Source organism: Hippoglossus hippoglossus, chromosome 5, assembly GCF_009819705.1.
Source record: "Hippoglossus hippoglossus isolate fHipHip1 chromosome 5, fHipHip1.pri, whole genome shotgun sequence".
NCBI lineage: Eukaryota > Metazoa > Chordata > Actinopteri > Pleuronectiformes > Pleuronectidae > Hippoglossus > Hippoglossus hippoglossus.
This window is the reverse complement of record NC_047155.1, coordinates 21,522,879-21,546,802: the sequence shown is the minus strand read 5'-3', so window position 1 is coordinate 21,546,802 and position 23,924 is coordinate 21,522,879. Positions and strand designations below refer to the sequence as shown.

General features: G+C 42.8%; 1 protein-coding gene across 3 annotated transcripts in view; it reads right to left on the bottom strand.

The window, feature by feature from the left end:
• Positions 1-23,700, bottom strand: part of slc25a26 (solute carrier family 25 member 26) — a 54,292-nt gene extending 30,592 nt beyond the window's left edge. For all 3 annotated transcript variants that reach the window (XR_004613807.1, XR_004613806.1, XM_034584915.1), the window contains exons 1-5: positions 23,558-23,700; positions 22,091-22,247; positions 21,033-21,151; positions 13,168-13,272; positions 12,268-12,315 (exon numbers count right to left, since the gene is read on the bottom strand). Coding sequence is in view for 1 of the 3 variants with exons in the window: in XM_034584915.1 (XP_034440806.1) it covers positions 12,268-12,315; positions 13,168-13,272; positions 21,033-21,151; positions 22,091-22,247; positions 23,558-23,590 (462 nt within the window). In the remaining 2 variants the exon portion in view is untranslated. The remainder of the gene's footprint in view (positions 1-12,267; positions 12,316-13,167; positions 13,273-21,032; positions 21,152-22,090; positions 22,248-23,557) is intronic.
• Between the last annotated feature and the right edge of the window lie 224 nt (positions 23,701-23,924).

Sequence of the window (23,924 nt, the reverse complement as noted above, 5' to 3'; positions counted from 1 at the left end):
GGCGCTGTAGAAACGAGAATGAGTGTGACTGCACTTGCTGAAGAATTCCACCTGACAGTTTTGAATGCCAAGGGTGTGTGTGTGTGTGTGTGTGTGTGTGTGTGTGTGTGTGTGTGTGTGTGTGTGTGTGTGTGTGTTTAAACAAGCCAAGAGGTTTCAGCACCGGCACTTCTCGTAAGAGCCAATCAAATTGTCGCTGGCCCTGGTTCCCATAAGCTGCAGAGGCCGGCTAATGTCGGCACAGGGCAGTAATATTCCTGACAAATTGAGACTTGTTCTGAGCTGGGGGGGGGGGGGGAGAGGAAGCAAAGGAAAAGAAGGAGGGGGGTGGACTAACAGCATGATGGCAAAGATTCAAGAGAACTATTCCACGGACATAAGAGATATGCTTCCCAGAAATTCTGAATAATATTTATGTTGCGCTTGTAATTTGTTCTTCCTCCCACCTGTGTGCAGCTTGTTGCTTCAAAACATGATACGGCAGAAACAGGCGGACGTACAGAGGGAAAACACACAAGCTCCGTCATGAACAGACACCTGATGCTTCGGTTTCTCCCCAGCCTTTGAGTGTGGGCCACTGCTAGTGAAGCAGGAAGATTCAAGTGAAGAGAAAAAAAAAAATGGGGAAAAAAGGCAAATCAAACCCCATCTAAATGCCATTTGTCTACATGCTAACAGTGGCTAATTGCATGAGAAAAGAAATCCAACCATTTTTTCCCCCAGATGTTAAAAACAAGGCAGTTTGTATCTGTCATAGCCACTGGCGGATGACATCAATGGCAGAGTGCATATTAGCCAGTGAATGGTGGAGTGGTGTGACACAGAATGCCCTGAGGGTCAACCAATTAGCTGCTGACAGGAAGTGAGATGTATGGCTGCCTGAGGATGTGGCTGAGGCTGCCATTCAGACGTGGGAGAGAGGACTGAGAGAAAATGTGTTAATGCTGAACTGTGTATGAGACGACGGCTGTGATCCTGCAGTTTGCCCAACAACACAGCTGAATGTGGACCGTAGAGGCTACAGAGCAGGACGCTTCTTGGTTTCTTATAAATGCACACAACTTTCAATATTATCTCTAGTTGACTTGGCCTTTTACAATTGTGTTTACAAATACTTCCCTATAGTAAGATTCTCGTAAAAAAACAATCAGCTGAATGATGCCAACAATGCTAACCAAGAGAGTGGAACGAGTTTCAGTGTTGATGATTTATTGTGTGGATACAAGTGCACAGACACACTGAAAGGAACATAGACACTGAGGAAACATTATGAAGCCTTTGCCTACTGTAAATCAACAACAGTGCTCTACATGAAAGGTAAATGTTGACATAGCCAGCCGCAAACAAAGTAGCTGGGATAACCAACACCAAACCAGCACTAACCAACCAAACAAGGGCACTACGGTGGACTACACTCAACCATGGGCTGTATATTTCTGTCAGATTCTTAACTTATGTGGCTGCTCACCTTGTCAGCAGAGGTTAGCTGCTAATGTGCGTGTGTTTCCATGTGATGTCACGCAGCAGGAACCGTCTTCTGTCTCTTGTTTCGGCTAAATTTTATCAAATCAGTTTGCTGTTGTATAGATGTTTGTTTTCTACCGATCCTTTTTGTCACTGCTGGACGCTGAGGTCGTCTCTTTCTCTCTCTCTTTCCTTCTCTCTCTCTCTTTCCTTCTCTCTCTGAGTTTTCTACCGCAAATTTCAACTGTTGCTTTAACAAATTGTAATTTATAGAAGATGTAGGTTTGTAGATGATTTATAAGCAGTTTTTATTTAAAGATATATTAAGAATATATTAAGATGTTTGCGCTTCTGAATCGATTTAAACATTCGGTTTTAGTTTTATCCATTCTTGTGTTTGTATATGATGTTTTATAAGGTGTCTTTGGGTTTTTAGTAAGGCGCCATGAAATGAAGGCATTATTATTTAGAAACTATCCTTTAGTATTGAACAAAGTCATTATTTGGTCAGAAAATTCCCACTCACACAAAAAAAAGCAGATGTATTATTTTGTATTTTATCTGATCATGTAAAACTGTGGTTGTACTTACAGTGTGTCAGGGAAAGCATTAGCAGTGGTTTAGTAGATGTCATCATATCAGTGCAGTGTGTTTGCAATGAATACTACATTTGAAAATAGCCATGTTGGCTAAAAGGAGGATGTTTTGTATGTATTTTTCCAAGGTTATATATGAAAACATTGTTAAATAGCCACAGTATCGATTTAACTTCTAAAGGAAATAGAGCAAACGAGACTAAAGCAGGCAGGAAGGTCCAGAATAAGGCAGCTTGCATTGATATCTTCAGCATGGCACAGACACATCTGTGAAAACACATATGGCTCTGGGAGCGATGCCCATAGCAATAAAACCCAGACGAGAGTTATTCCAGGGAACCAATCACTGCCTGAAAGCGAACTCAAATGTTTCTCTCCTCGTTTCTTACTAAAACACACGCACATATATCTTATCAGCTAATCAGATAAGCACAGCAGCAGCACAGTTGGACATAACAAAATCTCCATAGTGAGAGAAGTGTATACTGGCAGTAACACAACCTGATTGAAAACACACACACACACAAATAGATGACTCTGCAAAACAAAACCATGTATGGAGCTGATCAGTTTGTTAGAGGCCCCCATTAAGCACAACGCTGAACTTGAGATAAAAACTTTTAACTCACAACAGTTATTTTACTGGTTTACAGCTCTTATTATTTAATAATAATAATTTATTAATAATTAATTTGTTTGTATATAAGCCCTAATGAAGTGATGGAAACGTGTTTTTAAACCTGGCTTCAATTTTGTGTAAACGAGAAATTGGAAACAGTCTATAGAGGTTTCACCCTGACACACAAATGCAAACCTTCTCGATCCAGTAGACAAGGAGTGAGGGAACTATCACCATCGACAACTCTGTGGTAGCCCCCACACAGACCACAAGGAACCCAGGTGTGACAATGGACAGTCAACTCTCCCTTACCGCCAACATTGCTGTAACAACCCGCTCTACCCTCCTGGCTGGTTTACCTGCTAGTGCCATCCGACCTCTGCAGCTCATCCAGAATGCAGCAGCTCGACTGGTCTTCAACCAACCTAAATTCACTTACACTACACCTCTCCTCTGCTCCTTTTACTGGTTACCAGTGGCTGGCCGCATCCGCTTCAAGACACTAGTACTTACGTACTGTGCTGCGAACAGATTGGTCTACATCCAGGACATGGTAAACCGTACACCCAAGCCCGTCTAATGATGTCTAATAAACCATTGTCATCAAGTATTAACTTTGGTTGCACTTGTATATGGCACTTACATGTAGCACTTGTGGTTTGGCTTTTTTGAAGACTGATTGTATTTGCATGATTCTTGCTTTACTGGGTTTGTAACTTCAGGGTTGAATGCACTTATTGTAAGTCGCTTTGGATAAAAGCATTAACTAAATGATATGGAATGGAATCACAGAAGGATACATCCTCTGAAAACAACGAATGTCTGTAAAAAAATATCCTGCCAATCAATTTTGTACGTTGGTGTGGTCATTGCATTGAAGAAAATGTTGAACTGCTGGTTGCCCTGGCGGCATTCACCAATGTTATTAGGATTCTTCAACTGGGGACCGTTAATATTGAACCACATTTCTTAAGAAATGTAATGTTTTAAAGTTTATTAACCCAATAAATAAAACTTTGGACTTCCTGTTGGAACTTAATGAAAAGTTCTGGAATCACCAACAACTGTCTTCTTTCTGTTGATATATATGATCCATCAAACATTGTTAATATTATTGTTGGATATTAGGCTCAAATATTAAACCAGATCCTCCGCACATAAAGAAGAGCTTCAGTTTGCCAAGAATGCAGATGAGTGTTGATTATGGATTGGTTTGAACTCCTAACCTCTGCTGGGATGAGTGAGGTAAATGCTTGTGGTGCAGCGTGACACTTTATATTTATTTTTTTCCATTGAACATTAAACAGTGACATCACAGCTTGACCCTTGACATTCAGGTGGTTTGCTCCAGATGCTTTTGAGTCGTGAGCGCTGCTACCATCAAGACGATGATTGTGGCTGAGGAGAGCAGGGGCGGGCGTACAGCTGGCTGAGTAAGGGGTTTGGGGGCAGGTGCTGACTGTCTGGAGAAAAAAAGGGAACTTATGCAACAGAAAAGCCTGCAGACTACAATAACAGTAACATCATAATGCAATTGAAGAATCCACCACAGAGTCTGAGTCTAAAATAATTTCAATTCAGAAAGTCATCTGAACTCACAAGAGGCTGGTTTGGGAGAGGAGGCGTGTAGAGAGGGAGAAGGATGTGCATTGCTGCCTCATGAAAGTGCAGTGGTGCTGTAAAAAGAGTTAGGTTAACCTCTAATTACTGGGTGCTTCCCTGTGTCTGGCTATTGCACAGCACTGATTTATCCTCCTTCCACTCCCTTAACTCTCACTGTCTCCTGTCAGTCCAGGATAAAGTGTAAATAAGATGTTAGAGTTACTTTAAATTGGGCGGCTGTGGCTCAGGTGGGAGAACAGGACTGTCGGTTCTATCTCTGGCTCCTCCAGCCCACATTTTTAAGTGTCCTTGGGCAAGACGTACCAGATGTACCAGCGTATGTAGAGAAGCACAGAACATAGAAGTGCTGTATGAATGTGTAAATATGACAATCACGGATTAAGCAATGCATTATCCCAACCTTCTCCACCGTTACCATGTTTGTTGTTTTTAGAAACTATCGACTCTGTGCTGCCTTCTAGTGGATGTATTGAAAGAGTGTGGACAGCGACGGTTACGTCATTTAAAATTGAAATATCTCTTTTTGTACAGAAGAGGCAGCATAAATGAGCCTTAATGCACTTTGAGTGGTTGCTATGACAAGAAAATTGCTCTAGTACTTGCGACAGAAGAATTAATTCATGCAAGGGTTTCATTCAGTGGCTGACTGACTAAGATGGGTTGTCTTGTAATTGGGCAGTTAAGGTATTATGTCACATTAATGTCTGCTAAACTCAAGTGGAACAGGTGCCCAATTTAAACCAAATCTGCATTGCGAGGACTGCATCAGGGGAATAATGCATCACTCTCAATCTGCTGTGCTGACGACACATTCCAGCATACAGGAGCATAGTCTTGACACTTATTTCCTTCCACATGACATCCAAACTACCGCTGTCCCTTTCCTCTCCCTCCCAGACCTACTCCCCCATCACTAAAACCCACTCTCACCGCCCCTCCCTCAGTCCCTCAGTCCCTTGCCAGGCCGACGGGACTGTGTGTGATTAGAAACACATGTGGAGTGCCAAAGGTTTTCTGCTTGGGTTGAGACAAACATGCATGAAGTTGTGGGAACTAGCAAACATAGCCCAGAGTCCCTGAGAAACACACACATTAACATGGCCACTGTGCACACCGCACACACACATACACACATACATACATACATACATACATACATACATACACGTTGTCATCCATCACTTTTGGGGACTTAACATTGATTTACATTTATTTCCGGGACAGACTTACCCTGACCATAATCACTAAATGCCTAACTGCAACCAAAGCAAAGGGGAACAACTACCGTCTCGATAAAGACCAGAGCCAGAGCAATTTTATGCCTTTTCGAGTCATGAATATAGTTTCCTGACCATACAGTAATCTAACCCATTGACCACAAACCCAAAAATCTGCTTTTTCCCCACTTGGGGACACAGCTGTTATCCCCAAAGCTACTTTACAACATGCACTGAACTCAGCAGATCCTCTGCATTTTCTTTTCTGGCAGAGGTGCATGTCTGAACGCAAATGTCCGAGTGAGAGGCTCCGCAGTTTCTGCAGACTTTCTCTACCTGGCCCCCACTATGGTCAGTACATCCAGGAGAATCCGATGTGTGAACACAGCAGGGGTTCCCCTGCTGGATTCACTGCGAGCGAGTGGGGGTGTTGACGCTTTTAACACAAAAATAAATAAACTAAGAGAAAACTAATTTATCCTGCTGAAAAAGCGGTAACACACGTAGAAGACACCGACGAAGATGTCAAGAGAGTTTGTGGTGATAAGAGCCGACACTGGTGTATGTGTATCACGTGATCTCTGCAGCAGAGACTAGCAGAGACGTTACTTCCTGCCTCTGCCTGCTGCACCCGGCTGCTCCACCTCTCGCCTGAATACTGCGGAGGATTTGTTGTGAACGTGTCTGTGGAGAAAACCTCCCGCTGCTTTGTGCAGGTGTGAAAGGCAAACTACCGGTACACTCCGTAGACAATTCTCCGGACTTGACGCCTCAATTTACAGTTTTTAGTCGGAAATTTGTAAACGGTAATGTAAGATGAAAAAACACACAAAGTCACCATTAAGTGGAAGGGAAAGGCATTACAACAATTATAGCTGTCAAAAACAGCTGTCTTTTACCCGAAGAAATGTCTGGCAGTTGATAATACGCACAGAAATTCACAGAGAATCCCTGCATTACGAATTATATCCACAATGATGGATTTTTGAGTGGATTGAAGAGCTCAGTGGGGACAAACGTACTTAAATGTGTGATCCATGGGTCTCAGTGGCACAGGCTTCCAATGCATCATCCTCTACAGGGAAACACAGAGCCCAGCACTGTCCCCCCAGCCAAATATGCAAAGAGCAGGAAGCACACGTGGGGGTCTGACAGCATGGCAGCTCGCTCCTTAAGCCTGTCCAACTGTAGAACTCATCAATAAGACCACATGTTGATCTAAGGAAGGTTATTGATGTTTAGCCAGATTTGCAGCCTGAGTCTCGCCAACGTGCACCCCAATGGGACTGGATATATGAGGGGGATGCATCGGCAAGCACGGATAAACAAAAATGTGAAGACACGATTGTATTCACTTCAACTACACTAATGTAAATGACAGGTGCAGCCTGCAGCCACTGTGACTAGAAGGGCCTCCATCCATTATCCACAGTGACGGTGGGAGTAAACCATTAATCCCCGGAGTGACACGTGTGGTAAAGTGATAGAGATCATCGAGTGACAAAGAGAAATTGTTCTCTGTGGCTGAAGGCAGCCAGCGCTCTTTTAACGGGGGGGGGGGGGTCAGCTCGACCTGCAAACAACTCAAACAGGGATGGCGTTCAACACCCATATCCCATTACTCAAGCAGGTAGACAGATTCATCACAGATGTGAAAACGGTTACTGCTCAAAATGTGAATAGACACATCAGGCTCTATCCTCTCTATAGTCGGGGTTTGAAATTTACTTTTTGACTCGGCAGCCTGGCTAATTTACCCAAAGTAATAAATTGCCATTTTTAAATTACAATGTATGTTATTACAATTACAACATATTACAATGTAAGTATTTCACTGAGATAATGAGCTTAATAATAATAATAATACATTAAAAGAGCATAGAACAACATTTGAAGCAAAAAAATGTGTAAGGTAGATTGATATTATCAGTTTCCCTCTTTAGTTTGGCCGGCTGACACTTGGCAGATCTTATCAAATAACTGAAGGAACAGGTGTATTAAAAGGGCTCATGCATAGCGGCATGGTGAGACTCTCAGTACAGCTGCTGCACCTGTTTGCCTTCTTCCTTTTCTTGTTGAGAGCTGCTAAGCCGCCCATCTCCAGGATGCTCAACCTCGGACCAACCATAACCACAAAACAACAACGCACGCTATTTTGGTTGGGCGCTCGATGGGGATCAGTTTGAGCTAGCTGCTGAAAGTGAGGCTCAATGTAAGCCCTCAAACAAGCTATTACCATCCTCCTCTCTAGTTCTCCCCTTGGTGATCATGAACTCCTAATGCTACGAAATGACCACAGCCCAGTCTTAAAAAAGAGCCAACTGCTTGTCCTTGTAAACTAGCTTAGTGGTCAGCAGAGGAAATGTCCCAGGCTCAAATCTCGAACCCCAGTTCAAAGTGAAGTCTTCAAATGAACCACATTGAATGGCAGATCTAACCGTGTCCTACACCAGTCAATACAGTAAGAACACCTATATCTCACACACGCCCATTCACACACAAACCCACACACAGACACACACTTCTATAGGTCAAGTCATGTCAAGGGTCAACAAGGGCCGAGGTCAACAGGTTTTTCAGTCTTCTTAGGCCACTCATTGATCACAGTGTAAACAGATAAGGTAGCACCAGTAGCTCACATTCTTCAAACATTCCTCTTCTCTGGAAACCAATAGAGCCAAGCTTAGACAGTTATTCTACTGGCTTTCAGAGGCTGATCTTCAAAATCTTATTCTATGACTGTGTAAATGCAAAGAGCTACAAATTGAAAACGGCTCTTACAAACAGTCCAAAAGGAAACAAGAAAAGGCTAAATCTAAGTGAGCAGTGATCTCACTGTTTCATATTTTCCCTTTTCCAATGCAATCTTGTGTTATTTTCCATGTTATTTATTCCAGCCTTGTTAAACTGTTTGAAGGTGTAATTTAGAAGACTGTGTTTGCTGTCTGGCTCTGACAAACTCACAGCAGCTGCTCTGACGGGGCCCAACTCTAAACACAAAGCAAGAGGAAACCTCCTTCACACGTGTCCCACAAATCCTGCCTTTACATATGTAGAGGAAAACAAACACCTTTTGCTTCCCTCGCCCCGTCGCCCTTCCTTCATTCTGCTCTGTCTCTTCTCTGCTCTGTCTCAGTCATATGAGGGTGTATAAACATGAGCCTCCGTGGATCAGTGCTCGCAGAGGCAGGATATGAGAGATTCCCTTCACCTCTCCCTTTTTGAACCTGTATCACAGACAGTGAAAAGTGGCTCCTTTCCAAAAGAGAAAAGGGCCAAAGAGGGGTCAGCACTGCTCAGCTGCTTGCTTGTTGATACGGTTTCAACCTCTGCATCCCAGCGGAGACAGCACAACTCCCTCACTGCTTTGTATGGACAATCATAACTCAGTGACTACGCCACAACAACCGAGCTGTCGGTACATGGCGGTGATTTCACATACCGTGCACACAAACACACAGAATCGCATGCTGAAGTCCACCTTTTAAAACTGGATTGAGTGTGAGGATGTTAAACAAGGGGACTCAAACACACTGGAAGGAGGATAGACGAGGGCCCTGAGAAGAGAAAGTGTCAGTGGGCTGGTGGGTGCTGAAATTATTAGTAAATCTATGCATCAGAAAATTATTTTATGACTATTTTTACACTTTTTTCAGTGCAGGAATGCATATTATAATGAAACGCATAACACGTAATGTTTTATTGCTGCAGCTGCTTCTACTTGTATTACAGAAACAACAGACACCATAAGGACATCACCTTGAGTTACTACTATTATTTAGTAGTCAGGATTATGCAAAAACTACTCAAACTATTTCCATTAAATTTAAAGGAGTGGGTCATGATGTAAGGAAGCACCCAGTACCTTTTGCAGTGTATTTGGAAAAATGGGCTGATCCAGGATTTCTCCAGCTTCCTCCAACAGTCCAACGTCAAGCAGACTGGGGTAAGGTTAATTGGAGATTCTAAATAGACCAACAGGTTGAGCGTGAATGAATGTCTGTCTATGTATGTCATAGTGAAACACTGGCGACCTGAGCAGGGTGTACCCAGCCTCTCAGCTGGGAATGGCTCCAGCTCCTCATGCAACCCTCAAATGATCATTTTGATGATCTCAAAATTAGTATTAAAACAGGCCACAACTGCAGACTCCAGTTGGATCAATGTAATTTCACCTGTTGGTACCAGTTAAGTGAGCAGGTTTTTCCTTGCAGCCATAACCTTGATGGAGGAAGCAGAGAAGGGATCAGCTGAGGATTGAAGGGGAGAAGAATAGAGGAAGCAGAGGTGTGGTGGGGAGGAGTCTGGATGGAGAGGTGTTTCATAAGCCCTGCCGCTACATTCTCTGCCTCGGATTGCCAGGTTCCAGCTGTCGGGGTGGAGAGGCTCTGAAGCTGATTCTCAAGCTGCCTTATAAAAATTACCTGTACTAAACGCTGGTAAAGGCATCAGCAGAAACACATTTTCCTCTATGCAGTGAACGGTTCACTCTCACTCTCACCCAGCTCAATTAGGCCCCTTCGTCTCTTCCTCACTTCCTAACTCAATGTGTGAAAAGGAGGATTCATATAAAGTGGCTTCTACACTTAGTAGGTGAAAGAGCAAAGAGTGAGAGAGACGTTGAGCATGGCCGTATGCTTGTCAATCAGATGATGTTCCAGGTGCCTGAGTCAAAAAGAGTCAGACCCTGTCAGCTTCACTTACACTCCTTGTACCACACTGCATTTAATAAATTACTATCTAATAACCCATCTCAGGCTCATTACTCAAACTCAAATTGGAGCAATTTAGATGAAATCTGAGATCAGCTCACAGCGCTTTTGATCAGAAAAGTAAAGCGTTTGCCATTAAAAAAAAGTCATTATTTTCACCGTCGTGACTGCAGCTCATAAATGTCATAAAGCTGGATTGGTGTTGTGGGGGAGCAGAGAGAGAGAGATGGGGGGGGGGGGGGGGGGGGGGGGGATACAGTAAAGAGAGGGGTGAGGAGTGGAAACAGGAAAAAGTCAGGTGTAGAAATGTGATGCAGTGCTAATCTAAGCATGCCATCTAGTGGTGAGAGGAAAAATATGAATTCAACGAGAGCGTGAACTTTAGAGATCTTGACAAAATGACAGACATCACTAGATGATGACATATTGTTGTACAATAAATACAATGAGGTTTATATCCACAAAACATTAACTGCTCATATCTTAAGGGTTTTGGGGGTTTAGAAAGACCAGAACAAAGTCTGGCTCTGTTGTTGATGATTATGTACTTAATTTTTTCATTGCGGAATAAAACTCTTTCACAGCAACACAAGTTTATTCACCAAAATCTGAATCTCACTGATTTCATGCTCTTTTCAGCTGGAACCTAAAAGGTGCTGACTTTCCCGACAACTTCACATAGTGGACCGCAGTCAAGCTTAATGTGGGGCAAAAGTAAAAATGAGTCAATAGTCCAGATGGAGATTTTAAATGAAAGTTAGGGCCTCTCAGGGGTGTGCGGCGTAAAATTCAACATGGTAGGTGCGATGATATGAATCACGATTGGTGGTGCTACAGGGCGAACGCAATCTCCAAATTTGACAACTCCAAACCAGTGACGAATGTGATACCATGCACAGCAGAAATGCCTAATGAAGAGAGCACTCCAATTAGTGGGCCAGACAAGGGGGGCTTTGGGAGGCACGCCATAACACAAACAAACTTATCCTGACAGGGTCGATTTGCCAATAGGAGCGAGATACGTGGATAGTGAAGGAGGCCGAGAGAAAATGAATTACCTTCTCGACACACGTCGCTGCGTCACTGCAGAGCCTCCTTTGCTGTTCCTGCGCCCCAAATCCCTGCCGCCACCGCCGCCACGTTTCATCTGCCAGTGTTAGTATGCATACAGGCCGTGCGCCAGCCTCCAAATGTATTCATTTATTCAGAGCCCCTCAGAGAAATCACAGTGTCTTGTTGTCCTTTTTTTCCCTGGCTGTCCAGATGGAATTTGCGTGAATAACATCAGTTTAGTGAGGCAGAAAATAAGTACAGGCCAGCACAGCGGAGGGGACTCGATTGCACCTTCTCCCACCTCCCCCCAAAAAAAGGATGGGAAGACAGGTGTCACCTTCAAATACTCCTTTCTCCCTCTTCATCTGTCTTTTCAACTTCCAGTGAATCTTAGCAGGATGGAGGGGAGGAGCCAAAAGTGCGAGATCAATGCAGCTTTCACTACAATTATTTTGCGTTATCATGCACTGCAGGTCCAATTAAACACAAGATCATGAATCAAAGAAGTCCAGTGTTGTTCTCATTACAAAAAGGTGAGTGCAGCGCAGTGCTCATTTATCCTTGTTTTGTTTTGCATTTATAACGCAACTAATTGCATTAATTAATCAGATGTGCTTCCAATAGGAGGGAGAGTGTCTCCAACAAGTAATTGAATGAGATGAAAGTGGTAGAAAAAAAACCTGTAAATCAATATTTCCAACTTCAATAAAGCGCAAGAGAAATTAACATGTCTTCTGTCAGAAGAGTGGAAAGACGAAATATTCATCCGCTCTGTCAGTAATAATTCACTACACAGACCTCAAGTAGTCAAGTTGTCTTTACTATAAACCCATTAAATTGATTTCATTAGAATTTGTGAGATGTCCCTCATAGACGACTGAAACTGAACTAATGTGTGCGATCAGCTTTAAAACAGATAGTATTGGTTGTGATCATTATCACAAGTGAATGACAGCCACAAAAATAATGTGAATTAATCCTACCTCTCTGAGAACTGTGCTCCCGAATCCTCTGTACAAGCCTCGAACACCCTGCTCAGAGAAAACAAAGTTTCACAAACACAGACACGCATTTGATTTCATATCATAAAATATTCAAAACATTTGTATTGTTAAAAAAGAAAGCAGAGCATATAAAAAATATTCATTTTATAACAAAATTTCAAACCAATCACCAAGTCAAAAAATCGTATAAATTATATGTGAAAACAAAATATGATTCCAGAATAATTCTGGATTATTACAACCTCTAATATTCATAATTCTATTTTATATTATTCATGATGACACATATTTTAAGTAACTGCTGCGAGCTGGATTACAGTTGAGGCGTCCACGCTACCAGGTGAGCTAGAGGACGACCTGCATATCAGACCCGTCCTTTCGCCTTCCCCACTCTCCCTCAACTCCTGCTTACTCTCCTATCAACAAAGGTAAAATACCCTACAATAACTTTAAAAAAGAAAGATGCTGATATGGTCCAGTCAGAGCACTTGTCCGATAGTTGACCAGCATCTAAAATCATGTTCCAACACCTTTCTGACATTGGACATTTTCTAGTACTTTCCAAAGCAGACGACCAATTAGAGAACATAGTATAATGCATACTATAGAGAGATTGTGCAACAGTGTCGACAATAGACCCTTACAACACGGCCTTGCTGAACAGCGACAAATACGTTTGCTTTCAGATGTGGTCACGTGTCCTATAAACTTGAACTTTTAGTGGATATTACAGAATTTAGTCCTTTGTGTTAGATTTGTTTGATCGTCTGATGACCTCTTGCCCCAACAGTGCTATTATTACCAGAACACAAAAATATAGAACAAAATTGCATTAAACCAGAATAATCCCTTCAGAAAGGGACATTGACTGCTGTGTACCTCTCGTCTGAGTGTCCCCAGCAGTATGTTGTGGGTGGTGGATGAGGGAGAGGCCTGGGCCCTTTGTTTGATCACCTCTGTGGGAACCCGGATAAGGCACGCCACCTACAGAATGGACAGAGCATGAGTTAAACAAACAAGCACATATTTATGATCTCAATCTACAGTAGTGTCCATCTTAAGGGTTTTGAATATTGTAGACATATTGCATTTGACTGCACTAACCTGTGAACAAGGGGACCACTCACTGGCCTACACACCACTGCACGAGGTGTACTGCTGGTGTATGATAGTGTTTTTGCTTTGTGGCAGGTGGCCATGACAACAAGGGTTTTAGATAATGTGCAATTGAGCCAATTAACAAAATGAGTAAGAAGGAAGCAAGTTGCAAACATGAAAACTGAGAAGATTTATCAGGCTGACTGTGTCCAAACAACTTCCATCAAACACTGATAGATCCACATTCCCCGCCACAAGTTACAACCCATCCACCATATGTCAACAAAAATATGGACTGCCAACAGCTAGTGAAGACAGACGTGAATATTTATGCTTCATAACTCTCATCGCCCTAAAGGCAGGCAGGCACAGCTGCCCACCTGGCGACTTGATTTCCCATTTATCCTGCATCAGAGCGGAAATACCGGCTAACAGCGAGCAATCTTACAGAGCGATTGGTGAGCCACCCCCTGCTGTGACTCCCCTCGGTCATACAGTTGCCAGTCTGCTGGTGCCACCCTCGCCACACCAAAGTGAAGCAGGGAGGAGGAAAGAGAGAGAGAGAGAGTGATAGAGCCACTGTAACAAAGATGAAATGGCGCTTTCTTCTGCTGTGTTCCTTCTCCATTCAGATATCGCATTTGGGCCCCCAGCAGAAGTTTTAGAAGGGATGGGGCCCAAGAGGATAAGGCTCTTCCGCTCTCCATGGCGAGGGGAGCAGAGAGGAGGCTGCCTGGACAGCTGTTCAAGGGCTCATTTCTGTCAGCTGCTTGTCCTCTCTGTCGGCTCCTCTGCCAGACACCAAGGACGCCTCACGAGCCAGAACGAGAAGTTTTGTGGAGTGCACAGGAGAGAGGCTAAGTCAAGCGAAATCTCAAACTGAGTTGACATAACCTTCGAACATCAAAAGGAAAAGTATTTGCTCTGCATCTCCAAAATCCCTGTGCACTATAGATTATTTGTACCATTTTACAGCTTTATTTTTTCCAGCACTGTAGTGTTTTTGCTGCCGGCCAACGCAACCCCTCTTTTCAAAACACAGTGAGCAGATAAACCTCAGTCTCTCTACATACGAGCAAAAACAAAAGACTTGCATGAGCTTCTGGGAAGATTTCACTGCGCCTCTCATTGGTATTTCAGGTGAGTGTGCCCAACTTCGAGCTGCAGCCAAACTGCAGTGCAAGAGCACCACCAAGTGGCAACACCTACACCTGCATCACCTCCCTTGCAATAACCAAGCTGGCTGCATCCATCTCAGAGATCTCATTTGCCCTCCCTTTGGTCAAGTTACCATTTATAATACATTGTACATCATGTTCTCCCCAAACCAATTCTCCAAAGGGCTAAGAATAAGGCGGCTAAACAGAAAGAAAGTGGCTATGACAAGTAATTACTGACGTAATTGGATGGAGGGCATGGAGTGGAGACAGCCTTTCCTCTCTTGTCACAACAGAGGGGAAGGCAGAATGAGGCTGAGATTATACCAAATAAATTAGGGACATTGTTTATTTGGGAGTAATTTGCACGTCGAGGGGGTGGGGAGGAGAATGTTGAGTGAAGAGAAGAAAAAGTGTGAAGTCTCTGAGGTCATTTCAGATCTCAGCAAAACGGTGGAATTGCTGGTGATGAATCAGGCCGTGATAAAATATACGGCTGGGGAACGTCTGCGCTGCATCCTCTTTGAGAATAGAAGATTTAGGAAGATGTCCCTCATTAGAAATCAGTCTTGTTACCTCACGTTTTGAGAGGGGCTGCAGGTGGAAGGCTGTCAGGAAGACAGACGTCTGTTTCTTCACCTACTTCGCTCGCCCTTCGTTCTCAATTCTTCCCTCTGGCTTGTAAACTTATTATAAACCCATTGGCAGCCTTTTAAATTCCTGCTACAATTCATCTTTATTTACAAGCTGTTGGATTCACCAAGCAGCATTAATTAGGAGGCTGTCTGCCTCTGATCGGAGCCTTTCAGTTTCCTTCAGCCTGCTGCTGTTAATCCAAATGACAGAGCGTGTTTTCAATTTCCAGCGCTGCCCGCCAGACAGCAAAGTACGATGCTGGTGCTCAATCACTGGCTAAACCACGGCAGGAATTGGGAAATAAGCAGGGACTCAGAGCACATTATCTGTATAGCCAACGGATCAATCTGCAGATTGAGTCATTGCATCCCTCTGTCCACCCCACCATCCCTCTTTTACCGCCCATGGCCATCAGGACGTAGTGGAGAGAGAGAGATTACCGTTTAAACACTGCAGGGAGACAAAAGGTAAGAAAAACAGACAACTGTTTTGGACCTTGTCATTAAAATTTACTACACTCACAAGTGATTTGCTAAAGAGAAAGTGCTGCAGTCACACATTTAAAGAAACTGCAATTTTCTTTTGAGAAAAACAGAGCGGAACATTATTGCGCGTCAGAATATCTTCACTTTATACACTCAATTATACAATACATTGTGAGCAATGCACGATCCAATAGGCTAAACAGCTTAATCCCTTACTTAACTTGTTTAAGAATTACTTAGCTCAAAACCAGAACCCTGCATTAAAGATAAATCTCAGTGGCAACACAGTAAAGCTTGTATAGACAACAAAATCTGCACTTCTCCCTATGAAACACAGCATGTGCCACAGACTGCATCAGCACCAAAGTCCCAGGACTTTTCTGGGTTTTTGATCTTAAGCCCATTCGTGGAAAAGCATCGCCGAGACTGAAATATGGGACGGCAAAGAGAAAAGCAAGGAGGAGAGGGAAGAAAAAAAAGGTCATGAAGAAAAGGGGAAGAGATGAGGACGCCGAGTGTCTCCAACTTTGAAACAACAGCCAATAAATCACAGAGCGTGGCGCTGCTCAAAGGCGATGCATGGATTATTTCTCGGTGCCAAGTTAAGTGGCTGCCAGTCCCCCCCCCCCTGCAAAAAAAACCTCCCCCCTCATGCTTCCTCCTTCTCTCTGTCCCCCTATCTTGTCATGTCACACTGTATTTTCCAGTACATCCTCCCACAGACGTGTGGCGGTGGTGGTGGTGGTGGGTGGGTGGTGGGTGGGTGGTGGGGGGGGGGGGGGGGGGGGTGCCTTGACAAATGAGCTTTCAGGGCAGACGTCGAGCGAATGGGAATGAAGATAAATCTGATTTAATGGCTGGATAACAGCCTGCTAGAGCCTGACAGACGCCATCAGCTTACACATTCTTTATGGGAGCATCGCGCCACCGCAGTCGCACAAACACCAGGGAGAGGATTTCTCTCATTGTCTTGACCCTCTTGTTGTTTCTCTTTGCAACTTTTGACTTTCCTCCTCTGTGTCCTGCCTTTGGGTACAAGTTACACCAGGAGTTAGGTAGGTTCATATAAAAGTGACCTGTGAGAGCCACCCAAAAGCTTAAGCAAATTTCGACATTATCTACTCAAGTGCAGCTCAATAATTCTGTAAAACCTGAGTCTGAGAGTAACTGTTATTTATTTGTGAACCCAGCCTGAGCCTGACTTACCAGCACTTTACCAGTTTTTAAATCATTGTTTAAATTATTTTTAATGGGATAGCATTTAAATGTCCTTTTTCTAACTGGTTTAATGGATGTGGTTTGTTTTAATCATTTTCTTTTATATTATCCTTCTTATTTTATTTGTCTATTTTGTTCTGTGGTTTTATCACCATGTATTTTGTTAAGCACATTGTAACCTTGTTTGGATTAGTGCTATAGAAATAAATTATTGTTATTATCATCATCATTTTCATTATTATTAATTTGTGTTCTCCTGTGATGCAGTTGTTACCAGGGTCACATCTTATATCATTAACTCTATATATAAAGATGGACGGGGTGACAGCTCAACAAACATGAGCGTCTTGATCGCCCCCCCTCTTGGCTGGCTGCATATAGATCATCATGGTTTCTGTCATTGTAGGTTGTTCTTATCACGCTGATGTACTGTATGTTCAAGTGCTCATTTGTTTCTGGTTAGTTTGGTTGTAAATTAATTATCTGATTCTTTTAAAATTAGGTTATATGTTAGTTAGTTGAGAATGGCTCAGTGTGGTCAGGCACGTATATCGGCAGGACCTCGCTGCTGTGGCTCGATTCCCCTCGATCACTACTGCATAGACTCTGGCTCCAGATGACAACATTGGCACAAGATGGCAGCTTTCATATTTGGGATGTTTTGGCTTTCTTTCTGGATTGTGGGAGTAAGTGGAGATGCATCGCCCATCTTTATCAACAGTCTTTGTTTTATATGGGCAACAGGAAGTTTGTTTTATCTCACAAAAGGCCAATTTTCGCAGGACAAATGTTTGGTTACAGGCTGCACCAAACTCCAACACAGAGCGTATGGCTTCATCTGGAGCTACAACTCCCTGTGGTACAATCATTATAGGCTTTGAATGAAGTCTCCATCTAGTAAGTTAGTGCCAACTCGAGCACATCATCCAGAGAGGCTTGTGGATGGGATTAGCAAAGCAATAACTCCCATAAAGCTTCTGCTGTGAATGTTGCTGAGTGGAAACAGTTGGTTAAACACAACTAAATAGACCCCTGGGGAAAGGAGCATGGGCTGATGAAGGGGTTGACTGGTGAATTCAGACCCGAATAAAAAGTTGCTTCTTCTTCTTCTTTAAGTTCCTGTGTGTCAAAAGCTGCCAGCTACCAGCTGCTCCCACCTAGCGCGAGACAAGCAGGAGGAAGAGCCAGAGAGAAACACACTGGAAACATGTGGCGCTGTCTAACATTGGCAGAATAGAACAATTACGCAAAGTGGAAGATGAAACATAATGCTAATGAAAATCTACATTAATGTTGGCATCAATGTGATTTGTGCTGAATAATTCAGATTCTAACTGAGGTAGGACAGAGAGGAGAGAACATTTTCTACGATAATATATTGATGAACATTCATCCAGATTTATTTGATTCACACCTTGTCCACACGACTATGGATTATTTTTGACAGATTTTTCCCTTCCATTTAAAGAAATATATCTGATCACACCCCTTCATTTTACAAACTATCTCCGTTCAGAAGAATACACAAAAATGACTGTGTTGTTGATTCTGGTGCAAGTTCATTACACAAAGAAACAGTGGGCATGTGCAAAGTGAGCTGTGACACCATCGTTTCCTGTGATGGAAACACTCCGTCTTATATTTAATCGCTGATACACAGAACCTAATAATAATAATTAGTAGTTTTTGAAAATCTGTTTGGAAGGCATTTGGATAAATCTTTAAAACGTTTGCTTATGGACGAGAGGCCCAAACGCAAAGGAAAACGTTTTTTTTTAGAAGAAATGATCCAGTGTTAAAAATATTTATCTGCCTGCTAATCACACCAGCAAAAACAGAAGAAACATGCTGTAGTGTATTCAAATTAGTTTTTATCATTTATTTTCATCATAACATTGAAAGGTTTTCCAGGATTTTGATAAGGCTTACCAAGACTGAACTAATAAACAATTACTGAAACCAAAAGGTATAACGTTTTTTAAAAGCCACAAATTTCCACACCTAAGAGGCGAGAACCTGACAACTCCTGCCATTTTACTTGATAAACAACCAAAACAATCAGTCAACTGATTACCTTCCATTTCTCTTATCAGCTAATTGATTAATCGACAGATTGCCGCAGCACCAGACATAACAGATCTATTGCACCCCAGCTAGTCTGGCTGCCATCACCTGTTAGACCCTAAGTGCAATCATTTTTAATTAAAATTCATTAACGATGAGTAAGGAGATGCAGAACCATATGTGGCAGCAGTTGCATCAGAGAGCAGACATATAGGCCTTGCGTAGACTCGGGGCAGCACTGGGGTAAACCTTTCATGGCTAAACCCTGAGATTACGCTCTTTGAACAAGACGTATCCAGTTGCCTGGATGCTGAGGGGTCCCTCCCCTGCTCTGCTCAGCTCATCTCCGAGGATTTGTGCATTTGATGTGCTCAAATCCAGAACAGGAGGAACAGGGGTTAAACGTAGCTGCAACCTCAGCCTCACCTTTCATTCTCATCAGTGCTGGGCCACAAACAAAAAGTTGAAAATTGGGCCAATCTGTGTCAAACTTATACAGTATCTGCAATAATTGGCATATTGTTTGTGACAAGTACCGGACATAAACCAAGTGTTATGCTTATTGAATTTGTGCTGATCTGAGAGAAACATGGTTTCCTCTTCAACACTGTGACACACCAAGATCAACTTAAGTCCAAGGAAAAACATGGTTTGGTATTGTTTTTTTTTTTTTCTGATACTGGATCTAAATGGATAATTTTAGAATGGTTCTGTTGCTTAATGATGCCAGAACTTATAATTGTATTTAAAGAAAGCCCAAAATGAAAATCTATAATAAAATTAAACTGTAAACGGTTTAAAGTTTGCTAAATTTAACAATACAAATATACACAAGTGCACATAATAATCACATATCAAATAAAACCTCATCCAACCACACTAATTTAACACTAAACAACAGTTTCAGCGCTCAGTACAGTGGAATACTCCAAACTCCAGCGACGCCCACACTGTTGGCTGATGTGCTTGGCACAAGCAGTGAAAAATCCCTCGGCTTTCAAATGTGTCCTGTGTTGCCAGGTGCTTCATTAAGTTTGTCGTGTTCCTCCCTTTACACGGAACCATTTTCAAACATTTGCTGCACGTCCCAGTGTCGGAATCCTTTCACGTGAAATACAGCCACACTTTGGATTGTTTAGCTTTAGGGACATTTTTTGTCAGGTCGACAAGTGTGAGCTAGCTAACAGCTAAGTGTAGGCTAACGCCACGAGCTGTCAGAGCCATGTAGAGAGTGTTTTGCCACCAGAGTCAAGTGTAATGTCAACTAGACATGTGGGGTGATGTTAATGTTGCCTGTGAGCAGGGCAACTATTTCAGTACTGAGCTCGGGCACCGAAATGAGGCACCGAAATCTGCATTGTGATTCAGTCCGGACGGTACTTGAAGGAACCAGATTGGCACCCGGCCCTAGTGAAAATACTAGGGCCGGGTATGAGTGGAATAATCCCATTTCATAAACATGCAAAACTTGGCTAAATTACATCCATCCAAAAGCCATGAATACTGACAAGCTAGCATTTTACAGGAAGCTGTGCTGGTATACTAGGGGGGCATCGCTCTTTCCATATACCCAATCCCTCAACGCCACCCCCCACTTCATGCCATTGAGACTACCCATGGACCCCATATGGCTCAGACTCACTGCGGTTCCCTGCGAGTGATCGGGAGGGGACGGACTGAGGAAATTGCTCCTCGTTGCTTTCAAGTCCAAATTCCCCGGTCTGAATTGGCAGAGTCAGGGGGCCTGAGCTGGGAAAGTGCATGAGTCAGTATGCAGTAATGAGATCTTATTTACCCAGCTGGTGGAGGGGAAATGCTAGGACTGTCCAGAGGAAGCCCCCTTAACTCACCCAGCTGGACTCTGGGGCCTACAGCCAAAACCACATACCCCCGCCCCCACCCTTCCCCTGCTGCCCACCCTTATATAGTGGTCTGTGAAATCTGAAAGGCGTGGTGTTCGTTTGGGAGTAGTGGGAAAGAAACAGCAAGACTTATATTAACATGATTTAAAATTGTACAGTGAAACAAGAGTACAAATCCACAAGAGGAGACAAAAGTTGGGACAGTGATGGACAGACAGACTTACTACTTCACCAAGGGAGGCGGCCAGCATGTGAGTGACAGGTGCCATGTGTGGCGCTGCTAGTGCTCCGCCAGCGCTGAGCAGGGACTTTGTGCCTTCGTAGGTGACAAAGAAAGCAGCAGCTGAAACCAAGCAGAACCACAGCCATTTAAGGCCCATTAGTCATCCACCATACAGCAATTAATATCCCTCACTACCACTGACAGGGGAGACACTGAGGTGTGTGTGTGTGTGTGTGTGTGTGTGTGTGTGTGTGTGTGTGTGTGTGTGTGTGTGTGTGTGTGTAAAGCTAAGAAAGTGTGTCTCATACGGAAAAAGTTCAAACTTTAATTTGCAAACTACAACAAACTATTTCCATATACACATATATAGTATAAGCATATGTATATATACACATATTATGGGATTCCAACATCTCATCTTTTTCCATTTTTTCTTTGATACTATGCTTACAATTGAGTTTAGGATTATTTATACAGATCCATAATAATCAACAGATTTGTGCGACTTTTTGATTACATGATCTATTGATAATCAAATACCACTGCTTGTATTTGTACCCTACACTAAATAGAATTGTCTGAATCCAATGTCGTTTATTAAATTTAGAATTTCCTTCATTCAGAGATCTGCTTGGAATTACTGTGTTAATGGTGCATAATACAATCGTATGGATGAAAAAGGTTTATTTATAGTTGCTATAATGGTTTGAAACTGACTATGTATTTGCATCCAACCTCAAAGAAATAAAACACATTTTTAAGTGGATTATTACACTTATCTGAGCAACGACACAAACAAGTCTGCAGAGTTGCACTGTTACTCCTTGTCACTGTGCTGTGACTTGAGGCCTGATGAGTAAACTAAGTAAATGAATGTGTCACAGCTAAAACAAGCTCTTGACACCAAACTCAAACAGTTACTCTGCATTTTGCGATCAACACAGAGGTTGAGCCTCAATCTGATCCCACACAAAGAAGAGTCTTTGTTGTTCAGTCTCCACCTCTGGGAGAATGTCCTTCACATCAGAACACATTTCCGGCTATCAGTGATTGTCTTACCATTGGGGAAGGAGCCGACCGCAGCAGATGGGACCCCTGCGTAGATGCCCCTGAAGCCCCCTGCCTTATAGAAACCTTGCTGACTCTGCAGTCTGGTCTTAATGGTGTCCAGAGGGAAGAGGGTCAGATCCACACACATCCCTGCACAGCCTCCAGCCTGAGGAGATTTCAATCACTATGTCAGACACAGAGCTGCACTGCACACTCCACCAGTGATGGAACAAGTATTCAGATCGTGTATTTAAATCTGCATTCAGTGGTTTGTTTGGTGGCAGCACAAAAAGCAATAAACAACACTGTCATATCATTTTATAACACAACACTTTATATTTACATAGGAAGCGGGTCCTCCCTGTGGAGGCCGCCATGTTATTTACAGTAGCCCAGACTGGACAAATTATACCCTTTTGAGTTTTTATGACAACTGAAGGTTACCACAGGTTCTCTTCCATGTTCAGAAGGGGAGGGTGAGGTGAGGGGTATTCAGCTGCAACATAAAACTTCACCACTAGATGTCACTAAATTCTACACACTGAACCTTTAAATAAAACGTTAACAAATTACACATCCAATAGAAATGAGGCAACATTGTGCATCATTAGGAGCAGTGCCTGCAGGTCAATACGGGGCGTTGCCAAAAATGTCTGTATAGAAATAGTGAAATGGTGAAAAATCTGTATCACCTCTCCAGGGTTTATTCAAAATAGTATTTAATATGAGCAAGTTATGAGTACCATAATGAAAAAGTAGCCTTTAATTCTACAGCAAAATATTCTGAAACTCAACAAGCAGACAGTGGGGATCACCATGAACAGGAGTGAGGGGAAATATCTGTGTCACCTCTCAATGATTCAAAACTATATGAATATGAGCAAGTTATGAGTGCCATAATGAAAAAGTAGCCAACTTTACCTTTACCTTTAATTTTCTTAGAAATTCTACAGTATAAGTTTTAGGAACTTGTCATGCAGACAGTGGGGGTCACCATGAAGAAGAATGAGGCGAAAAACCTATGTCACCTCTCAAGGACCACTTTTAAATAATATTTACTATAAGCACGTTATGAGTGTCATAATGAAAAAGTAGAAAACTTTGCCTTTGATTTTCTCAGACATTCTACAGTTAAATCTTCTGAGACTTGACATACTGACAGTGGGGGTCACCATGAACAGGAGTGAGGTGAAATATCTGTGTGGAAATCAAATCAACGGTCCATAGTCAGTGTCATTAAACTCTCATCGTTTGTCTTCAGGTTGTATTCCGCTCCAATGACCTGCACTGTGTGTGTGAGCGGGTTTTCACAAACGACAGAACATATGGCCACAGTCATTGTTTCTGTCTGACACTGTTTTTTACACACTGGTTAATGATAAGCAGCTTAAATTAATAACTTCCGGTTACAATAGCAGTTAGCTGTTAGCAACATGGACACCTACACTAACACTGTGTATAATATGAGCGCCTCACCACCAGCGAGGCGACGAACTCTTGCCTCTCCATGTTCGTGTGTCGCTGTCAGCAGCTCAGCTCCTCACATCTCCAGCTGCTCAGCATGTTGAACACCGCTTCTGCATAAACATGCCTCTCAAGGACGCTGCCATCTTTCCCGACGCGTCCGCCTGACGTCATGACGCACGCTGTTCACGTGACTTTGAGCTCCTTGGGGGGATTTTTGTTTCTCAATATTTCATTGACATCATACACAAACTAAAACTATCTGTGCCGGGGATTACAAAATTCAATTTAAATACCAACAACAAAACAAGTAATTTTCATAAAAAAATAATAAATAAGATCCTATTAGATATTGAAAGAGAAAGAAAAGATCTTAGCT